At 40.1% G+C, this 16,592-nt stretch overlaps 1 protein-coding gene across 1 annotated transcript in view; it reads left to right on the forward strand.

The window, feature by feature from the left end:
- Nucleotides 1–15,899, forward strand: part of rpl27a (ribosomal protein L27a) — a 16,880-nt gene extending 981 nt beyond the window's left edge. Inside the window, exons 4-5 of the mRNA XM_079603340.1 lie at nucleotides 4,377–4,551; nucleotides 15,744–15,899. Coding sequence (XP_079459466.1) covers nucleotides 4,377–4,551; nucleotides 15,744–15,872 — 304 coding nt within the window. The 3' untranslated portion in view covers nucleotides 15,873–15,899. The remainder of the gene's footprint in view (nucleotides 1–4,376; nucleotides 4,552–15,743) is intronic.
- Nucleotides 15,900–16,592: the final 693 nt, after the last annotated feature.

Genomic DNA, 16,592 nt, shown 5'->3' on the forward strand with positions numbered 1-16,592 from the left:
AGTAGCTTCACGCTAATGAACAGGACAATGACAATGATGTGAACTTCCCCAGACAGCTCGGGTATGCAGCGTGACGCTTCTCAGTGATGCTGTGATCGACTTCTCATGTGTAGACTGGGCTAGGGGTGGGCGATATGAGCAAACATACATTTCACAATATTTTTGATGTCCGGACGATATCGATATTATATTGTGATATGAGAAAAAAATTGGAATCACATTTCCACCTTAGTTAAATGACAGGCACAATATGCATTTAAACCCGATAACTAGATAAAGGTGAGGGATTACATTGGACATAGAAATGAAAAATCTTTTACAATTTAATGGAGTACAATGTTTACACGGTACAATTTCTGGTAAGCTACGGTTTTGTATTATTGCTTGACACAAATTTCACGATTTCAATTCTTGTGATTTGATAATATTGACTCATTTGGATAAATGTTAGGTACACAAGATGGGTGTTCATTTTCTCAAGAAACCCCCTCACCTAACGCTGTAAACACAGAGCCCTATATCAGCTGAGCCTATCATTTAAGGTTAAAAATAACTCCAATATAATGCGTTTATTATAACAACTTTATTTAATGAAGTAAAAAAATATATTAAATGTGTAATATAGTGCACATATTTTGCAAAATACTCTATATAACTGTTTTATTCTAGCCAACTAACGTTCTATATATGGTCATTAAATGGCTTTCCTGAGGTAAACGTTATGACATCATTGTTTTCCAGCTAGGGATGCAAATTATCGATTAATCATTAATTGATTGACCTTATCGATCGATTAACTGATAAGCGGCTATTTTCCTGAGAATGTACATTTCTCACGGTATCAATAGTGTCTTTAACATAAAAAGCAAAATATTGCTTATATACTGAACAAAAATGCATGTTATATTGCTCAAATGATGTTGTATTGTAACAGTTGGGATACGGTACAGAATGGCATTTATGTAGTTTAACAAAATAAATTATGCACAGAAAATTAAAATACATAAAAAATAATTGTGCACTGGCTCACCTGTTGCAAACATTAAGCAACATAAAATAAATGTTAAATAAAAATCTATATGGGTAGGCTTAGCCTAAACTATATTAGGTCTACATATAATAATCTATCTGGTAAACTTGAAAAACTTGAAACATTAGCAGCACTTATTGATGCTTGGTCTGAGAAAGGTAACAGTGAGATTACTAGACCTGGAAACTTCAAATATAGAACTGAAGGGATGTCAATTTTCACAAATTCCCATGATCGATCGTAATTTAAATTAATGATCAAGTATGCGTCTGTTGCAGTGCATATGGCCAACAGCATGACAGGGTTTGCTCAAAACGCTGTGTTACTCACCAAATGAATGAGAATGGCTTTTAATCCAAATAAAGGGCTAGTAGGATTGTAAAATGTTTCGATGTGAATGATAATTAAATTAATTATTTAATAATCAAATATAACAACTAATAATACAACGTGTCACCAACGCCGCCTCAGATGCGTGCTTGCAGTGTGTTGCGTTAGACGTGCACTGAAACGCACTGAAAACGGCAACTAAACCAATGAATTCACAACGATTTAATAAAATAGTGTTCTGATGTTATGTAATATGACAGTCCCAAATTAATCATGGTTATTATTAGTCGTGCATCATTGCTGCTTGAGCGGCGCGCGCTGAATGAATAACCGTTGAGCACTTTCCTAGCGCGTTATTTAACTCAAAGAAGCGCAACCTATATGAGATTAGTCAGATATATACAAAATAAACATGATATTACAAATTATATCTGCACAAAATGACGTGAATGCACAAGTGAACTTGAGTTACGTGCCATTCAGAATGATCATGTTGTGGACGCGCTCTTCCTGGAACAACGCCACACGGCAACTAAACCCAAATACTTCACAATGTTTTATTACACTATTGTTCTCTTTATAATGTTATGTAATATGACAGTCCCAATAGTCATTATTAGCCGTGCATTGCCGTTTGAGCAGCGCGCGCTAAAGATCACGCTTCAACAATTCTTAACCAAATGCATCCAATATAGGCTATGAGATAAATCAGATATAGATAGGTGTACACATAATAACTATTACAACTTACATTTGCACAAAACAAATGGCTGCGAATGCACACGAAAACTTATAGTCATGATGGTGTAAAATAGTCCCAAACATAACTCCGGCGCGCTCGCTTGTGTTTCGCGGTTGAGCAGCGCACGCGCATGAACCTGCTTAATCGATGATCGATAAGTTTGACTTCTCTGTGCATGCTCTTCGAGGTGGACCCCATAGACCTGCATGATATGACTGTCAGACAACAACGGTTTGACCTAAAAATATCAAAATTGAAAATACTGTGGAAACAAAGACACCGACATCTTGGATGCCCTTGAGGTAAGATAAAACATATCAAAAATTAATTTCAAAGTGAACTATCCCATTAAATTCTCATGTGTAATTTAAATAATAAAAGATCGATGCTTGGCGCCCGTGTATCGATACAGTATTGCCACGATACTATATGAAAATATCGCGATACTATGCTGTATCTATTTTTCCCCACCCCTATAGGATACGTCACATTTACAAGCGGGAAAAAATGTTGTTTGAATTTCGTAATAAAATTGACAGAATCTGAGAGCGGAGACTTTTTACATCATAAGTAACGTAACCTGCTCGGCCTCGTCTGTCGGTCTCCGTGTCCTCTTTGCTTCGCGATTTTTCTGTGCGTGAGAGAATGGATGTGTGGCATCATCGTGTGAAAATGTAATGGTGCGTTCACACCGGACGCGAATAGCGCGTCAGGCGCGAGTGATTTCAATGTTAAGTCAATGCAAAGACGCGTTACGCGCGTAAAAGAATTCCTGTAGCTTGAGGAATGCGTTGGCAGCTCTGTTAAATCTCACGCGTTTGCACATATGCGCGCTTTCTTGCTGTTGTGTTTGAGGAGGCGGGTGTGTGCTCTATTAACTTGGACTGTTACCATGCTCTCTGTGTTTGATTATTAATGCCTGTGCATCCCGCGAGTTGGACACAGTAGAGGAGAAGGTTAAGCGTTCAGTACAGCCTCGAGTCTGTGTCGTCATTAGTAGTGTTAAAGTTGTAAAAGAGCACAGAACTGAACAACACAATATAACTACAACATTTTGAATTTATGAATATCAACTCGGCATCGCAAACCCATATCATGGCACAACATAATACCGGCTGTCACGTTCATACCGGTATAGCGCCCACCCCTAGCATGGACATCCATAATCCCAGTAAGATCTGTACTGGTCACCTTTAATGTTTATTGATTTTAGTAAACGATGAAAACCCTTTCCGCTGTAAGTTCTGTCAGTAGTATCCTGAAGTTCAGTAAGTGTGGTTTGGTGTGTTTAACGTGACGGATCGCTCGTGTAGAGCAGCCTGAGAGCGGTCGCGCCACCTGACCAGGTGTACCCCAGAACGCCCCTCGCCGCTCGTGACCCCGCTCGTCCGCTAGACCAACTGTAGATGAGAGCGGTCGCACCACCTGACCAGGTGTACCCCAGAACGCCGCTCGTGACCCCGCTCGTCCGCTAGACCAACTGTAGATGAGAGCGGTCGCGCCACCTGACCAGGTGTACCCCAGAACGCCCCTCGTGACCCTGCTCGTCCGCTAGACCAACTGTAGATGAGAGCGGTCGCACCACCTGACCAGGTGTACCCCAGAACGTCGCTCGTGACCCCGCTCGTCCGCTAGACCAACTGTAGATGAGAGCGGTCGCGCCACCTGACCAGGTGTACCCCAGAACGTCGCTCGTGGTTTAATCAATATTTAATCAAGATCAGAATCAAATCACAAGAATTGAAATTGGGAAATTTGTGTCAAGCAATAATAAAAACAGTAGCGCACAGTCAGTGTACCATGCAGACATGTGTCGTCACTAAACTTAATAAAGTTGTGTTTAGTCACCAACTGACAGTCACAATACACTTATGCTGGTGATGCAAGGGTTTTTACATCCCCACCCATCCCAATCCACCCATGTTATGTTGTTACATGTTCACTGTTTACAAAGGCAGGTCCTGCCATCTTGGCTTGTTGTTTCTGATTGCACTTTATATAATTAAAGCTAAAACTTGTTTTGAACAATTTATTTGTCATCTGCAGATTGATTTTAAATTGGGGGGAAAAATCTATTTAAATCGTAAATAGGATTTTTTTGTGAAAAAATAGCGGATTTTTTTTAGGCCATATCGCCCAGCCCTAGTGTCAGCAGCCGATGAGCCGGAGAGCAGTTCTGGAGATCTGTGACGTCCTCAGTGTTTAGTGCGGAGAACTGACCCCAGATCAGGACCAGTGATGAGACTGTGCTGACGTGTGTGTGTGTGTCCGCAGTCACCCGGGGTACTTCGGGAAGGTGGGCATGAGGCACTACCATCTGAAGAGGAACACCGTGTTCTGCCCCACCATCAACCTGGACAAGCTGTGGACGCTGGTCAGCGAGCAGACGAGAGTGAACTACGGCCAGAAGCCCGACGGCCCGGCGCCCATCATCGACGTCGTGCGCGCCGTGAGTCCACACACACACATATATACACACACACACACCTCACACACTCACTCACACCTCACACACACACACACACACCTCACACACTCACTCACACCTCACACACACACACACACACACACTCACTCACTCACACACACTCACTCACTCACTCACACCTCACACACACACACTCACTCACACCTCACTCACACACACACACTCACTCACTCTCTCTCTCTCACTCACTCACACACACTCACTCTCTCTCTCTCTCTCTCTCTCTCTCTCTCTCTCTCTCACACACACACACACCTCACACACACACACACACCTCTCACACACACACACACCTCACACACTCACACCTCACACACACACACTCACACCTCACACACTCACTCACACCTCACACACTCACTCACACACACACACACACACACACTCACACCTCACACACTCACTCACACCTCACACACTCACTCACACCTCACACACACACACACACTCACTCACTCTCTCTCACTCACACACACTCACACTCTCTCTCTCTCTCTCTCTCTCTCTCTCTCTCTCTCTCTCTCACACACACACATTAGTTAATGCACTGTGTGTGAAGTAACATGAACATCTCATGTGTGTAAACTACAGTGTTCTCAGGTTATTTATATTATAATGTGTGGAAAACAGCATCTAGTTTAGACTGGAGGCGGTGAACCAGAAGACAAAGTGCAAAGCAAGTTTATCTGGCAGCTTATTGTATTCAATTGTACAGTATATGGTATAAAATTAGACTATTAGTTAAAATAAACTTTGTAATGCTGCTTTTTTATTCTACTTTTTGATATTGATATGATTATATACCACAATAATGATTAGAGATGTTCCGATACTAGTATCGGAAATGCCGCCGATACCAATAAAAATTCTGGCATCGGTATCGGCGAGGACTTGTACCCATGTACCGATCCGATACCATTTTCATAAACAATACATAGTTATTGCACGCTAGCTTTGCTTAACGCTGCAAATCGGAGATCAAGTCTTCTTCGTTGCTCTAAACAGTGGTTGCCCGCGGCAACACAGGAAGTTGTGCTGTATCGCCACAAGCAACCACCGTTTAGAGCAGTGAAGAAGAAATTAAAATGCGTGCGCTAGCAGTATGTCCGCTGTTTGGCGAATATAACCGTCAAAATGATCGAGTTTATTGTTCTGGATGACCAGCCTCTGTCAGTCGTCAAAAACGTTGGATTTTGCCGCTTCATTGAACATTTGGAGCCCGGTACAGTTTGCCTGGTCGCAAACACATCTCTGAAACAGCGCTCCCTAAGCTATTCGAGACAGTGCGTGAACACATTTCATGTAAGTTAACGTTAAACTAAAAGATGTGCAAACAATCAGCTTTACTATCGACATCTGGAGCTGCGACGAGACCCGCTGTCTTTACTGAGCTTGACAAGCACACTGGGTGGGGTGGGCACAGTGACGCTGTGTTCAAGTTTTAAAGAGATTATTTTCTTAAATTATTCATATATAATTTTTTTGATTCCTAGATTTATTTGTTGTACTGGTTTTTATACAGTTATATTGTAAAACTAAAATACCTTTTTCCGTTTACAGTATTAGATTTGTGGCTGCATTTGAAGTTATTTTTCACTTAAAAATAAATAATATACTACTGTGAGATGTAGGCCTATGTCAGATAATAAAAAATATTCTAGTTCACTGTGTGTATTTGTTCATGTTTTATTGAGGGATAAGTCTGAAGCACAACAAATTAATTCTATCAATTCATACAGGGCTATGAATTGCAGCTGTATAGATACAGACCCAGGTATCGGATCAGTACTCGGTATCGGGAAGGAAAAAAGGGTATCGGAACATCTCTAATAATGATCAGGTCTAGCAAAGAAGGATTTTATCTTACACAGCTATGTAATCAAGTGGTAAATTCCCAGCTTTAAGAAAGAATAAAGAAAGAGGGCGAGTGTCTGTCGGCCGCCAGCGAAGACCAGTTCTGACCCAGGAGAACCCTGGACACTACGAGGACATGCACGTTCTCAGGCTACTTTACTAGACTACAGATCGCTTTACTAGACTACAGATCACTTTACTAGACTACAGATCACTTTACTAGACTACAGATCGCTTTACTAGACTACAGATCGCTTTACTAGACTACAGATCGCTTTACTAGACTACAGATCGCTTTACTAGACTACAGATCGCTTTACTAGACTACAGATCGCTTCACTAGACTACAGATCGCTTTACTAGACTACAGATCGCTTTACTAGACTACAGATCGCTTTACTAGACTACAGATCGCTTTACTAGACTACAGACTACTTTACTAGACTACAGATCGCTTTACTAGACTACAGACTACTTTACTAGACTACAGATCACTTTACTAGACTACAGATCGCTTTACTAGACTACAGATCGCTTTACTAGACTACAGACTACTTTACTAGACTACAGATCACTTTACTAGACTACAGATCGCTTTACTAGACTACAGATCGCTTTACTAGACTACAGATCGCTTTACTAGACTACAGACTACTTTACTAGACTACAGATCGCTTTACTAGACTACAGATCACTTTACTAGACTACAGATCACTTTACTAGACTACAGATCGCTTTACTAGACTACAGATCGCTTTACTAGACTACAGATCGCTTTACTAGACTACAGATCGCTTTACTAGACTACAGATCGCTTTACTAGACTACAGATCGCTTTACTAGACTACAGATCGCTTTACTAGACTACAGATCGCTTTACTAGACTACAGATCACTTTACTAGACTACAGACTACTTTACTAGACTACAGATCGCTTTACTAGACTACAGACTACTTTACTAGACTACAGATCACTTTACTAGACTACAGATCGCTTTACTAGACTACAGATCGCTTTACTAGACTACAGATCACTTTACTAGACTACAGACTACTTTACTAGACTACAGATCGCTTTACTAGACTACAGATCACTTTACTAGACTACAGATCACTTTACTAGACTACAGATCACTTTACTAGACTACAGATCACTTTACTAGACTACAGATCACTTTACTAGACTACAGATCACTTTACTAGACTACAGATCGCTTTACTAGACTACAGATCGCTTTACTAGACTACAGATCACTTTACTAGACTACAGACTACTTTACTAGACTACAGATCGCTTTACTAGACTACAGATCACTTTACTAGACTACAGATCACTTTACTAGACTACAGATCACTTTACTAGACTACAGATCACTTTACTAGACTACAGATCACTTTACTAGACTACAGATCGCTTTACTAGACTACAGATCACTTTACTAGACTACAGATCGCTTTACTAGACTACAGATCACTTTACTAGACTACAGATCACTTTACTAGACTACAGATCACTTTACTAGACTACAGATCGCTTTACTAGACTACAGATCGCTTTACTAGACTACAGATCGCTTTACTAGACTACAGATCGCTTTACTAGACTACAGATCGCTTTACTAGACTACAGATCGCTTTACTAGACTACAGATCGCTTTACTAGACTACAGATCGCTTTACTAGACTACAGATCGCTTTACTAGACTACAGATCGCTTTACTAGACTACAGATCGCTTTACTAGACTACAGATCGCTTTACTAGACTACAGATCGCTTTACTAGACTACAGATCGCTTTACTAGACTACAGATCGCTTTACTAGACTACAGATCGCTTCACTAGACTACAGATCGCTTCACTAGACTACAGATCGCTTTACTAGACTACAGACCGCTTTACTAGACTACAGATCACTTCACTTTTCACTTTACTAGACTACAGACCGCTTTACTAGACTACAGATCACTTTACTAGACTACAGACTACTTTACTAGACTACAGATCGCTTTACTAGACTACAGATCACTTTACTAGACTACAGATCGCTTTACTAGACTACAGATTGCTTTACTAGACTACAGATCACTTCACTTTTCACTTTACTAGACTACAGATCGCTTTACTAGACTACAGATCACTTTACTAGACTACAGATCGCTTTACTAGACTACAGATCGCTTTACTAGACTACAGATCACTTTACTAGACTACAGATCGCTTTACTAGACTACAGATCACTTTACTAGACTACAGATCACTTCACTTTACTAGACTACAGATCGCTTCACTAGACTACAGATCGCTTTACTAGACTACAGATCACTTCACTTCACTAGACTACAGATCGCTTCACTAGACTACAGATCGCTTCACTAGACTACAGATCGCTTTACTAGACTACAGACTACTTTACTAGACTACAGACTACTTTACTAGACTACAGACTACTTTACTAGACTACAGATCACTTTACTAGACTACAGACTACTTTACTAGACTACAGACTACTTTACTAGACTACAGACTACTTTACTAGACTACAGATCGCTTTACTAGACTACAGATCGCTTTACTAGACTACAGACTGCTTTACTAGACTACAGACTACTTTACTAGACTACAGACTACTTTACTAGACTACAGATCGCTTTACTAGACTACAGATCACTTTACTAGACTACAGACTACTTTACTAGACTACAGACTACTTTACTAGACTACAGACTACTTTACTAGACTACAGATCGCTTTACTAGACTACAGATCGCTTTACTAGACTACAGATCACTTTACTAGACTACAGATCACTTTACTAGACTACAGATCACTTTACTAGACTACAGATCGCTTTACTAGACTACAGATCGCTTTACTAGACTACAGATCGCTTTACTAGACTACAGACTACTTTACTAGACTACAGATCGCTTTACTAGACTACAGATCGCTTTACTAGACTACAGATCACTTTACTAGACTACAGATCACTTTACTAGACTACAGATCACTTTACTAGACTACAGATCGCTTTACTAGACTACAGATCGCTTTACTAGACTACAGACTACTTTACTAGACTACAGATCGCTTTACTAGACTACAGACTACTTTACTAGACTACAGATCGCTTTACTAGACTACAGATCGCTTTACTAGACTACAGACTACTTTACTAGACTACAGATCGCTTTACTAGACTACAGACTACTTTACTAGACTACAGATCGCTTTACTAGACTACAGACTACTTTACTAGACTACAGATCGCTTTACTAGACTACAGATCGCTTTACTAGACTACAGATCGCTTTACTAGACTACAGATCGCTTTACTAGACTACAGATCGCTTTACTAGATTACAGATCGCTTTACTAGACTACAGATCGCTTTACTAGACTACAGATCGCTTTACTAGACTACAGATCACTTTACTAGACTACAGATCGCTTTACTAGACTACAGATCGCTTTACTAGACTACAGATCTCTTTACTAGACTACAGATCTCTTTACTAGACTACAGATCGCTTTACTAGACTACAGATCGCTTTACTAGACTACAGACCGCTTTACTAGACTACAGATCGCTTTACTAGACTACAGATCGCTTTACTAGACTACAGATCGCTTTACTAGACTACAGATCACTTTACTAGACTACAGATCGCTTTACTAGACTACAGATCGCTTTACTAGACTACAGATCGCTTTACTAGACTACAGATCACTTTACTAGACTACAGATCACTTTACTAGACTACAGATCACTTTACTAGACTACAGATCGCTTTACTAGACTACAGATCGCTTTACTAGACTACAGATCGCTTTACTAGACTACAGACTACTTTACTAGACTACAGATCGCTTTACTAGACTACAGATCGCTTTACTAGACTACAGATCACTTTACTAGACTACAGATCACTTTACTAGACTACAGATCACTTTACTAGACTACAGATCGCTTTACTAGACTACAGATCGCTTTACTAGACTACAGATCACTTTACTAGACTACAGATCGCTTTACTAGACTACAGATCGCTTTACTAGACTACAGATCGCTTTACTAGACTACAGATCGCTTTACTAGACTACAGATCGCTTTACTAGACTACAGATCGCTTTACTAGACTACAGATCGCTTTACTAGACTACAGATCGCTTTACTAGACTACAGATCGCTTTACTAGACTACAGATCACTTTACTAGACTACAGATCACTTTACTAGACTACAGATCGCTTTACTAGACTACAGATCGCTTTACTAGACTACAGATCACTTTACTAGACTACAGATCGCTTTACTAGACTACAGATCACTTTACTAGACTACAGATCGCTTTACTAGACTACAGATCACTTTACTAGACTACAGATCACTTTACTAGACTACAGATCGCTTTACTAGACTACAGATCGCTTTACTAGACTACAGATCGCTTTACTAGACTACAGATCGCTTTACTAGACTACAGATCGCTTTACTAGACTACAGATCACTTTACTAGACTACAGATCACTTTACTAGACTACAGATCGCTTTACTAGACTACAGATCGCTTTACTAGACTACAGATCACTTTACTAGACTACAGATCGCTTTACTAGACTACAGATCACTTTACTAGACTACAGACTACTTTACTAGACTACAGATCGCTTTACTAGACTACAGACTACTTTACTAGACTACAGATCACTTTACTAGACTACAGATCGCTTTACTAGACTACAGATCGCTTTACTAGACTACAGATCACTTTACTAGACTACAGACTACTTTACTAGACTACAGATCGCTTTACTAGACTACAGATCACTTTACTAGACTACAGATCACTTTACTAGACTACAGATCACTTTACTAGACTACAGATCACTTTACTAGACTACAGATCGCTTTACTAGACTACAGATCGCTTTACTAGACTACAGATCGCTTTACTAGACTACAGATCACTTTACTAGACTACAGATCACTTTACTAGACTACAGATCACTTTACTAGACTACAGATCGCTTTACTAGACTACAGATCACTTTACTAGACTACAGATCGCTTTACTAGACTACAGATCGCTTTACTAGACTACAGATCGCTTTACTAGACTACAGATCGCTTTACTAGACTACAGATCGCTTTACTAGACTACAGATCGCTTTACTAGACTACAGATCGCTTTACTAGACTACAGATCGCTTTACTAGACTACAGATCGCTTTACTAGACTACAGATCGCTTTACTAGACTACAGATCGCTTCACTAGACTACAGATCGCTTTACTAGACTACAGATCGCTTTACTAGACTACAGATCTCTTTACTAGACTACAGATCGCTTTACTAGACTACAGATCGCTTTACTAGACTACAGATCGCTTTACTAGACTACAGATCGCTTTACTAGACTACAGATCGCTTTACTAGACTACAGATCGCTTCACTAGACTACAGATCGCTTCACTAGACTACAGATCGCTTTACTAGACTACAGACCGCTTTACTAGACTACAGATCACTTCACTTTTCACTTTACTAGACTACAGACCGCTTTACTAGACTACAGATCACTTTACTAGACTACAGACTACTTTACTAGACTACAGATCGCTTTACTAGACTACAGATCACTTTACTAGACTACAGATCGCTTTACTAGACTACAGATTGCTTTACTAGACTACAGATCACTTCACTTTTCACTTTACTAGACTACAGATCGCTTTACTAGACTACAGATCACTTTACTAGACTACAGATCGCTTTACTAGACTACAGATCGCTTTACTAGACTACAGATCACTTTACTAGACTACAGATCGCTTTACTAGACTACAGATCACTTTACTAGACTACAGATCACTTCACTTTACTAGACTACAGATCGCTTCACTAGACTACAGATCGCTTTACTAGACTACAGATCACTTCACTTCACTAGACTACAGATCGCTTCACTAGACTACAGATCGCTTTACTAGACTACAGATCACTTTACTAGACTACAGACTACTTTACTAGACTACAGACTACTTTACTAGACTACAGACTACTTTACTAGACTACAGATCACTTTACTAGACTACAGACTACTTTACTAGACTACAGACTACTTTACTAGACTACAGACTACTTTACTAGACTACAGATCGCTTTACTAGACTACAGATCGCTTTACTAGACTACAGACTGCTTTACTAGACTACAGACTACTTTACTAGACTACAGACTACTTTACTAGACTACAGATCGCTTTACTAGACTACAGATCACTTTACTAGACTACAGACTACTTTACTAGACTACAGACTACTTTACTAGACTACAGACTACTTTACTAGACTACAGATCGCTTTACTAGACTACAGATCGCTTTACTAGACTACAGATCGCTTTACTAGACTACAGATCGCTTTACTAGACTACAGATCGCTTTACTAGACTACAGATCGCTTTACTAGACTACAGACTACTTTACTAGACTACAGATCGCTTTACTAGACTACAGATCACTTTACTAGACTACAGATCACTTTACTAGACTACAGATCGCTTTACTAGACTACAGATCGCTTTACTAGACTACAGACTACTTTACTAGACTACAGATCGCTTTACTAGACTACAGATCGCTTTACTAGACTACAGATCGCTTTACTAGACTACAGATCGCTTTACTAGACTACAGATCACTTTACTAGACTACAGATCACTTTACTAGACTACAGATCACTTTACTAGACTACAGATCACTTTACTAGACTACAGATCGCTTTACTAGACTACAGATCACTTTACTAGACTACAGATCGCTTTACTAGACTACAGATCACTTTACTAGACTACAGATCGCTTTACTAGACTACAGATCGCTTTACTAGACTACAGATCGCTTTACTAGACTACAGATCGCTTTACTAGACTACAGATCGCTTTACTAGACTACAGATCGCTTTACTAGACTACAGATCGCTTTACTAGACTACAGATCACTTTACTAGACTACAGATCACTTTACTAGACTACAGACTACTTTACTAGACTACAGATCGCTTTACTAGACTACAGATCACTTTACTAGACTACAGATCACTTTACTAGACTACAGATCGCTTTACTAGACTACAGATCGCTTTACTAGACTACAGACTACTTTACTAGACTACAGATCGCTTTACTAGACTACAGATCGCTTTACTAGACTACAGATCACTTTACTAGACTACAGATCACTTTACTAGACTACAGATCACTTTACTAGACTACAGATCGCTTTACTAGACTACAGATCGCTTTACTAGACTACAGACTACTTTACTAGACTACAGATCGCTTTACTAGACTACAGATCGCTTTACTAGACTACAGATCACTTTACTAGACTACAGATCACTTTACTAGACTACAGATCACTTTACTAGACTACAGATCGCTTTACTAGACTACAGATCGCTTTACTAGACTACAGACTACTTTACTAGACTACAGATCGCTTTACTAGACTACAGACTACTTTACTAGACTACAGATCGCTTTACTAGACTACAGATCGCTTTACTAGACTACAGATCGCTTTACTAGACTACAGATCGCTTTACTAGACTACAGATCGCTTTACTAGATTACAGATCGCTTTACTAGACTACAGATCGCTTTACTAGACTACAGATTGCTTTACTAGACTACAGATCGCTTTACTAGACTACAGATCGCTTTACTAGACTACAGATCGCTTTACTAGACTACAGACTACTTTACTAGACTACAGATCGCTTTACTAGACTACAGATCGCTTTACTAGACTACAGATCGCTTTACTAGACTACAGATCACTTTACTAGACTACAGATCGCTTTACTAGACTACAGATCGCTTTACTAGACTACAGATCTCTTTACTAGACTACAGATCTCTTTACTAGACTACAGATCGCTTTACTAGACTACAGATCGCTTTACTAGACTACAGACCGCTTTACTAGACTACAGATCGCTTTACTAGACTACAGATCGCTTTACTAGACTACAGATCGCTTTACTAGACTACAGATCACTTTACTAGACTACAGATCGCTTTACTAGACTACAGATCGCTTTACTAGACTACAGATCGCTTTACTAGACTACAGATCACTTTACTAGACTACAGATCACTTTACTAGACTACAGATCACTTTACTAGACTACAGATCGCTTTACTAGACTACAGATCGCTTTACTAGACTACAGACTACTTTACTAGACTACAGATCGCTTTACTAGACTACAGATCGCTTTACTAGACTACAGATCACTTTACTAGACTACAGATCACTTTACTAGACTACAGATCGCTTTACTAGACTACAGATCGCTTTACTAGACTACAGATCGCTTTACTAGACTACAGACTACTTTACTAGACTACAGATCGCTTTACTAGACTACAGACTACTTTACTAGACTACAGATCGCTTTACTAGACTACAGATCGCTTTACTAGACTACAGATCGCTTTACTAGACTACAGATCGCTTTACTAGACTACAGATCGCTTTACTAGATTACAGATCGCTTTACTAGACTACAGATCGCTTTACTAGACTACAGACTACTTTACTAGACTACAGATCACTTTACTAGACTACAGATCGCTTTACTAGACTACAGATCGCTTTACTAGACTACAGATCTCTTTACTAGACTACAGATCGCTTTACTAGACTACAGATCGCTTTACTAGACTACAGACCGCTTTACTAGACTACAGATCGCTTTACTAGACTACAGACCGCTTTACTAGACTACAGATCGCTTTACTAGACTACAGATCGCTTTACTAGACTACAGATCGCTTTACTAGACTACAGATCACTTTACTAGACTACAGATCGCTTTACTAGACTACAGATCACTTTACGCCGCTACAGTTGCAACTTGAATTCGTGCTGGTATTAAAAAAGGTATTAAATTCAACTTTAGAGTTTCTGTATATACCCAGGTTCATGAAGCACAGCTGTCCTAGTCAGGGGTTAATGTAACACTGTCTCCGCGTGAGTAACCGCTGTGTGTGTGTGCGCTTCCGTCAGGAGTGTGTCCCGGGGAGTGAGCTGCAGTTGTGTGTGTGTGCGCTTCCGTCAGGAGTGTGTGCCGGGGAGTGAGCTGCAGTTGTGTGTGTGTGTGCTTCCGTCAGGAGTGTGTCCCGGGGAGTGAGCTGCAGTTGTGTGTGACTCTTCCTCCGGCTGTGTTTTCATCAAGGGTTTCTGTCAGAACGGTGTGTGTTGTTAACGCTGATCCGCTGTGTGTTTCAGGGATACTTCAAAGTGCTGGGCAAAGGCAAGCTGCCGAAGCAGCCGGTGATCGTGAAGGCCAAGTTCTTCAGCCGGCGGGCCGAGGAGAAGATCAAGGGTGTCGGAGGAGCGTGTGTGCTGACCGCATAAATCTTCATTAATAAACCTGATCAAACTGAGTCTCTCTGAGCTGAGTCTCTCCTCACTGACCAACACCTGTGCTGTGTGTCTTACAGAATTACTAAATGTGTTTTATCAGTTAATTCTGATCTCGTCAATCGTTGGAAAGGTCTGAGAACCGCTTGAGTTTGGACGGTGCATTTCCTTGCTCTAAACGGGGAGGGACAGTTAAGCGGTTAAATGTATTCTGAACGGCAAAGGCCCAACAATAAGCAGAGTTAACATCAATACCCACGTTTCCATTACCCTTCAAATTGATAATACGCACAATGGAAACATGTCAATTTCGCAAAAACTCGTTTATCGCAAAAGTTTTTACGCTCGCTTGAGGTTTTTCAGGCAATTCGGAAAAGGAATATTTCGCGAAACTGCAATGGAAACAGTTTTTGCGCATTTACAGTCACCTAAGACGCGGTGTGTTTGGGGTCCGTGTACGCAAATAATAATAACCATCATTCTAACATTCACTAGGCTTAGAGACGCTTTTATCCAAAAAAGGAACAAAGCAATTCGTCAAAAATCATAATCTTAGTCCTGTATTATTATTGTCTAACCCGTATTATCACAAACACAAGATTTTGACGCATATCCAAGGGTTTGTGTGGAGCCGCGGACGCGAACACTTGCATTTTCCTATCAACAGTGGAAACAACTTAAAATACTCTATAATTTCTGGTCATACAGAAAGTA

Source organism: Phoxinus phoxinus, assembly GCF_949152265.1.
Source record: "Phoxinus phoxinus genome assembly, chromosome: 25".
Classification (NCBI taxonomy): domain Eukaryota; kingdom Metazoa; phylum Chordata; class Actinopteri; order Cypriniformes; family Leuciscidae; genus Phoxinus; species Phoxinus phoxinus.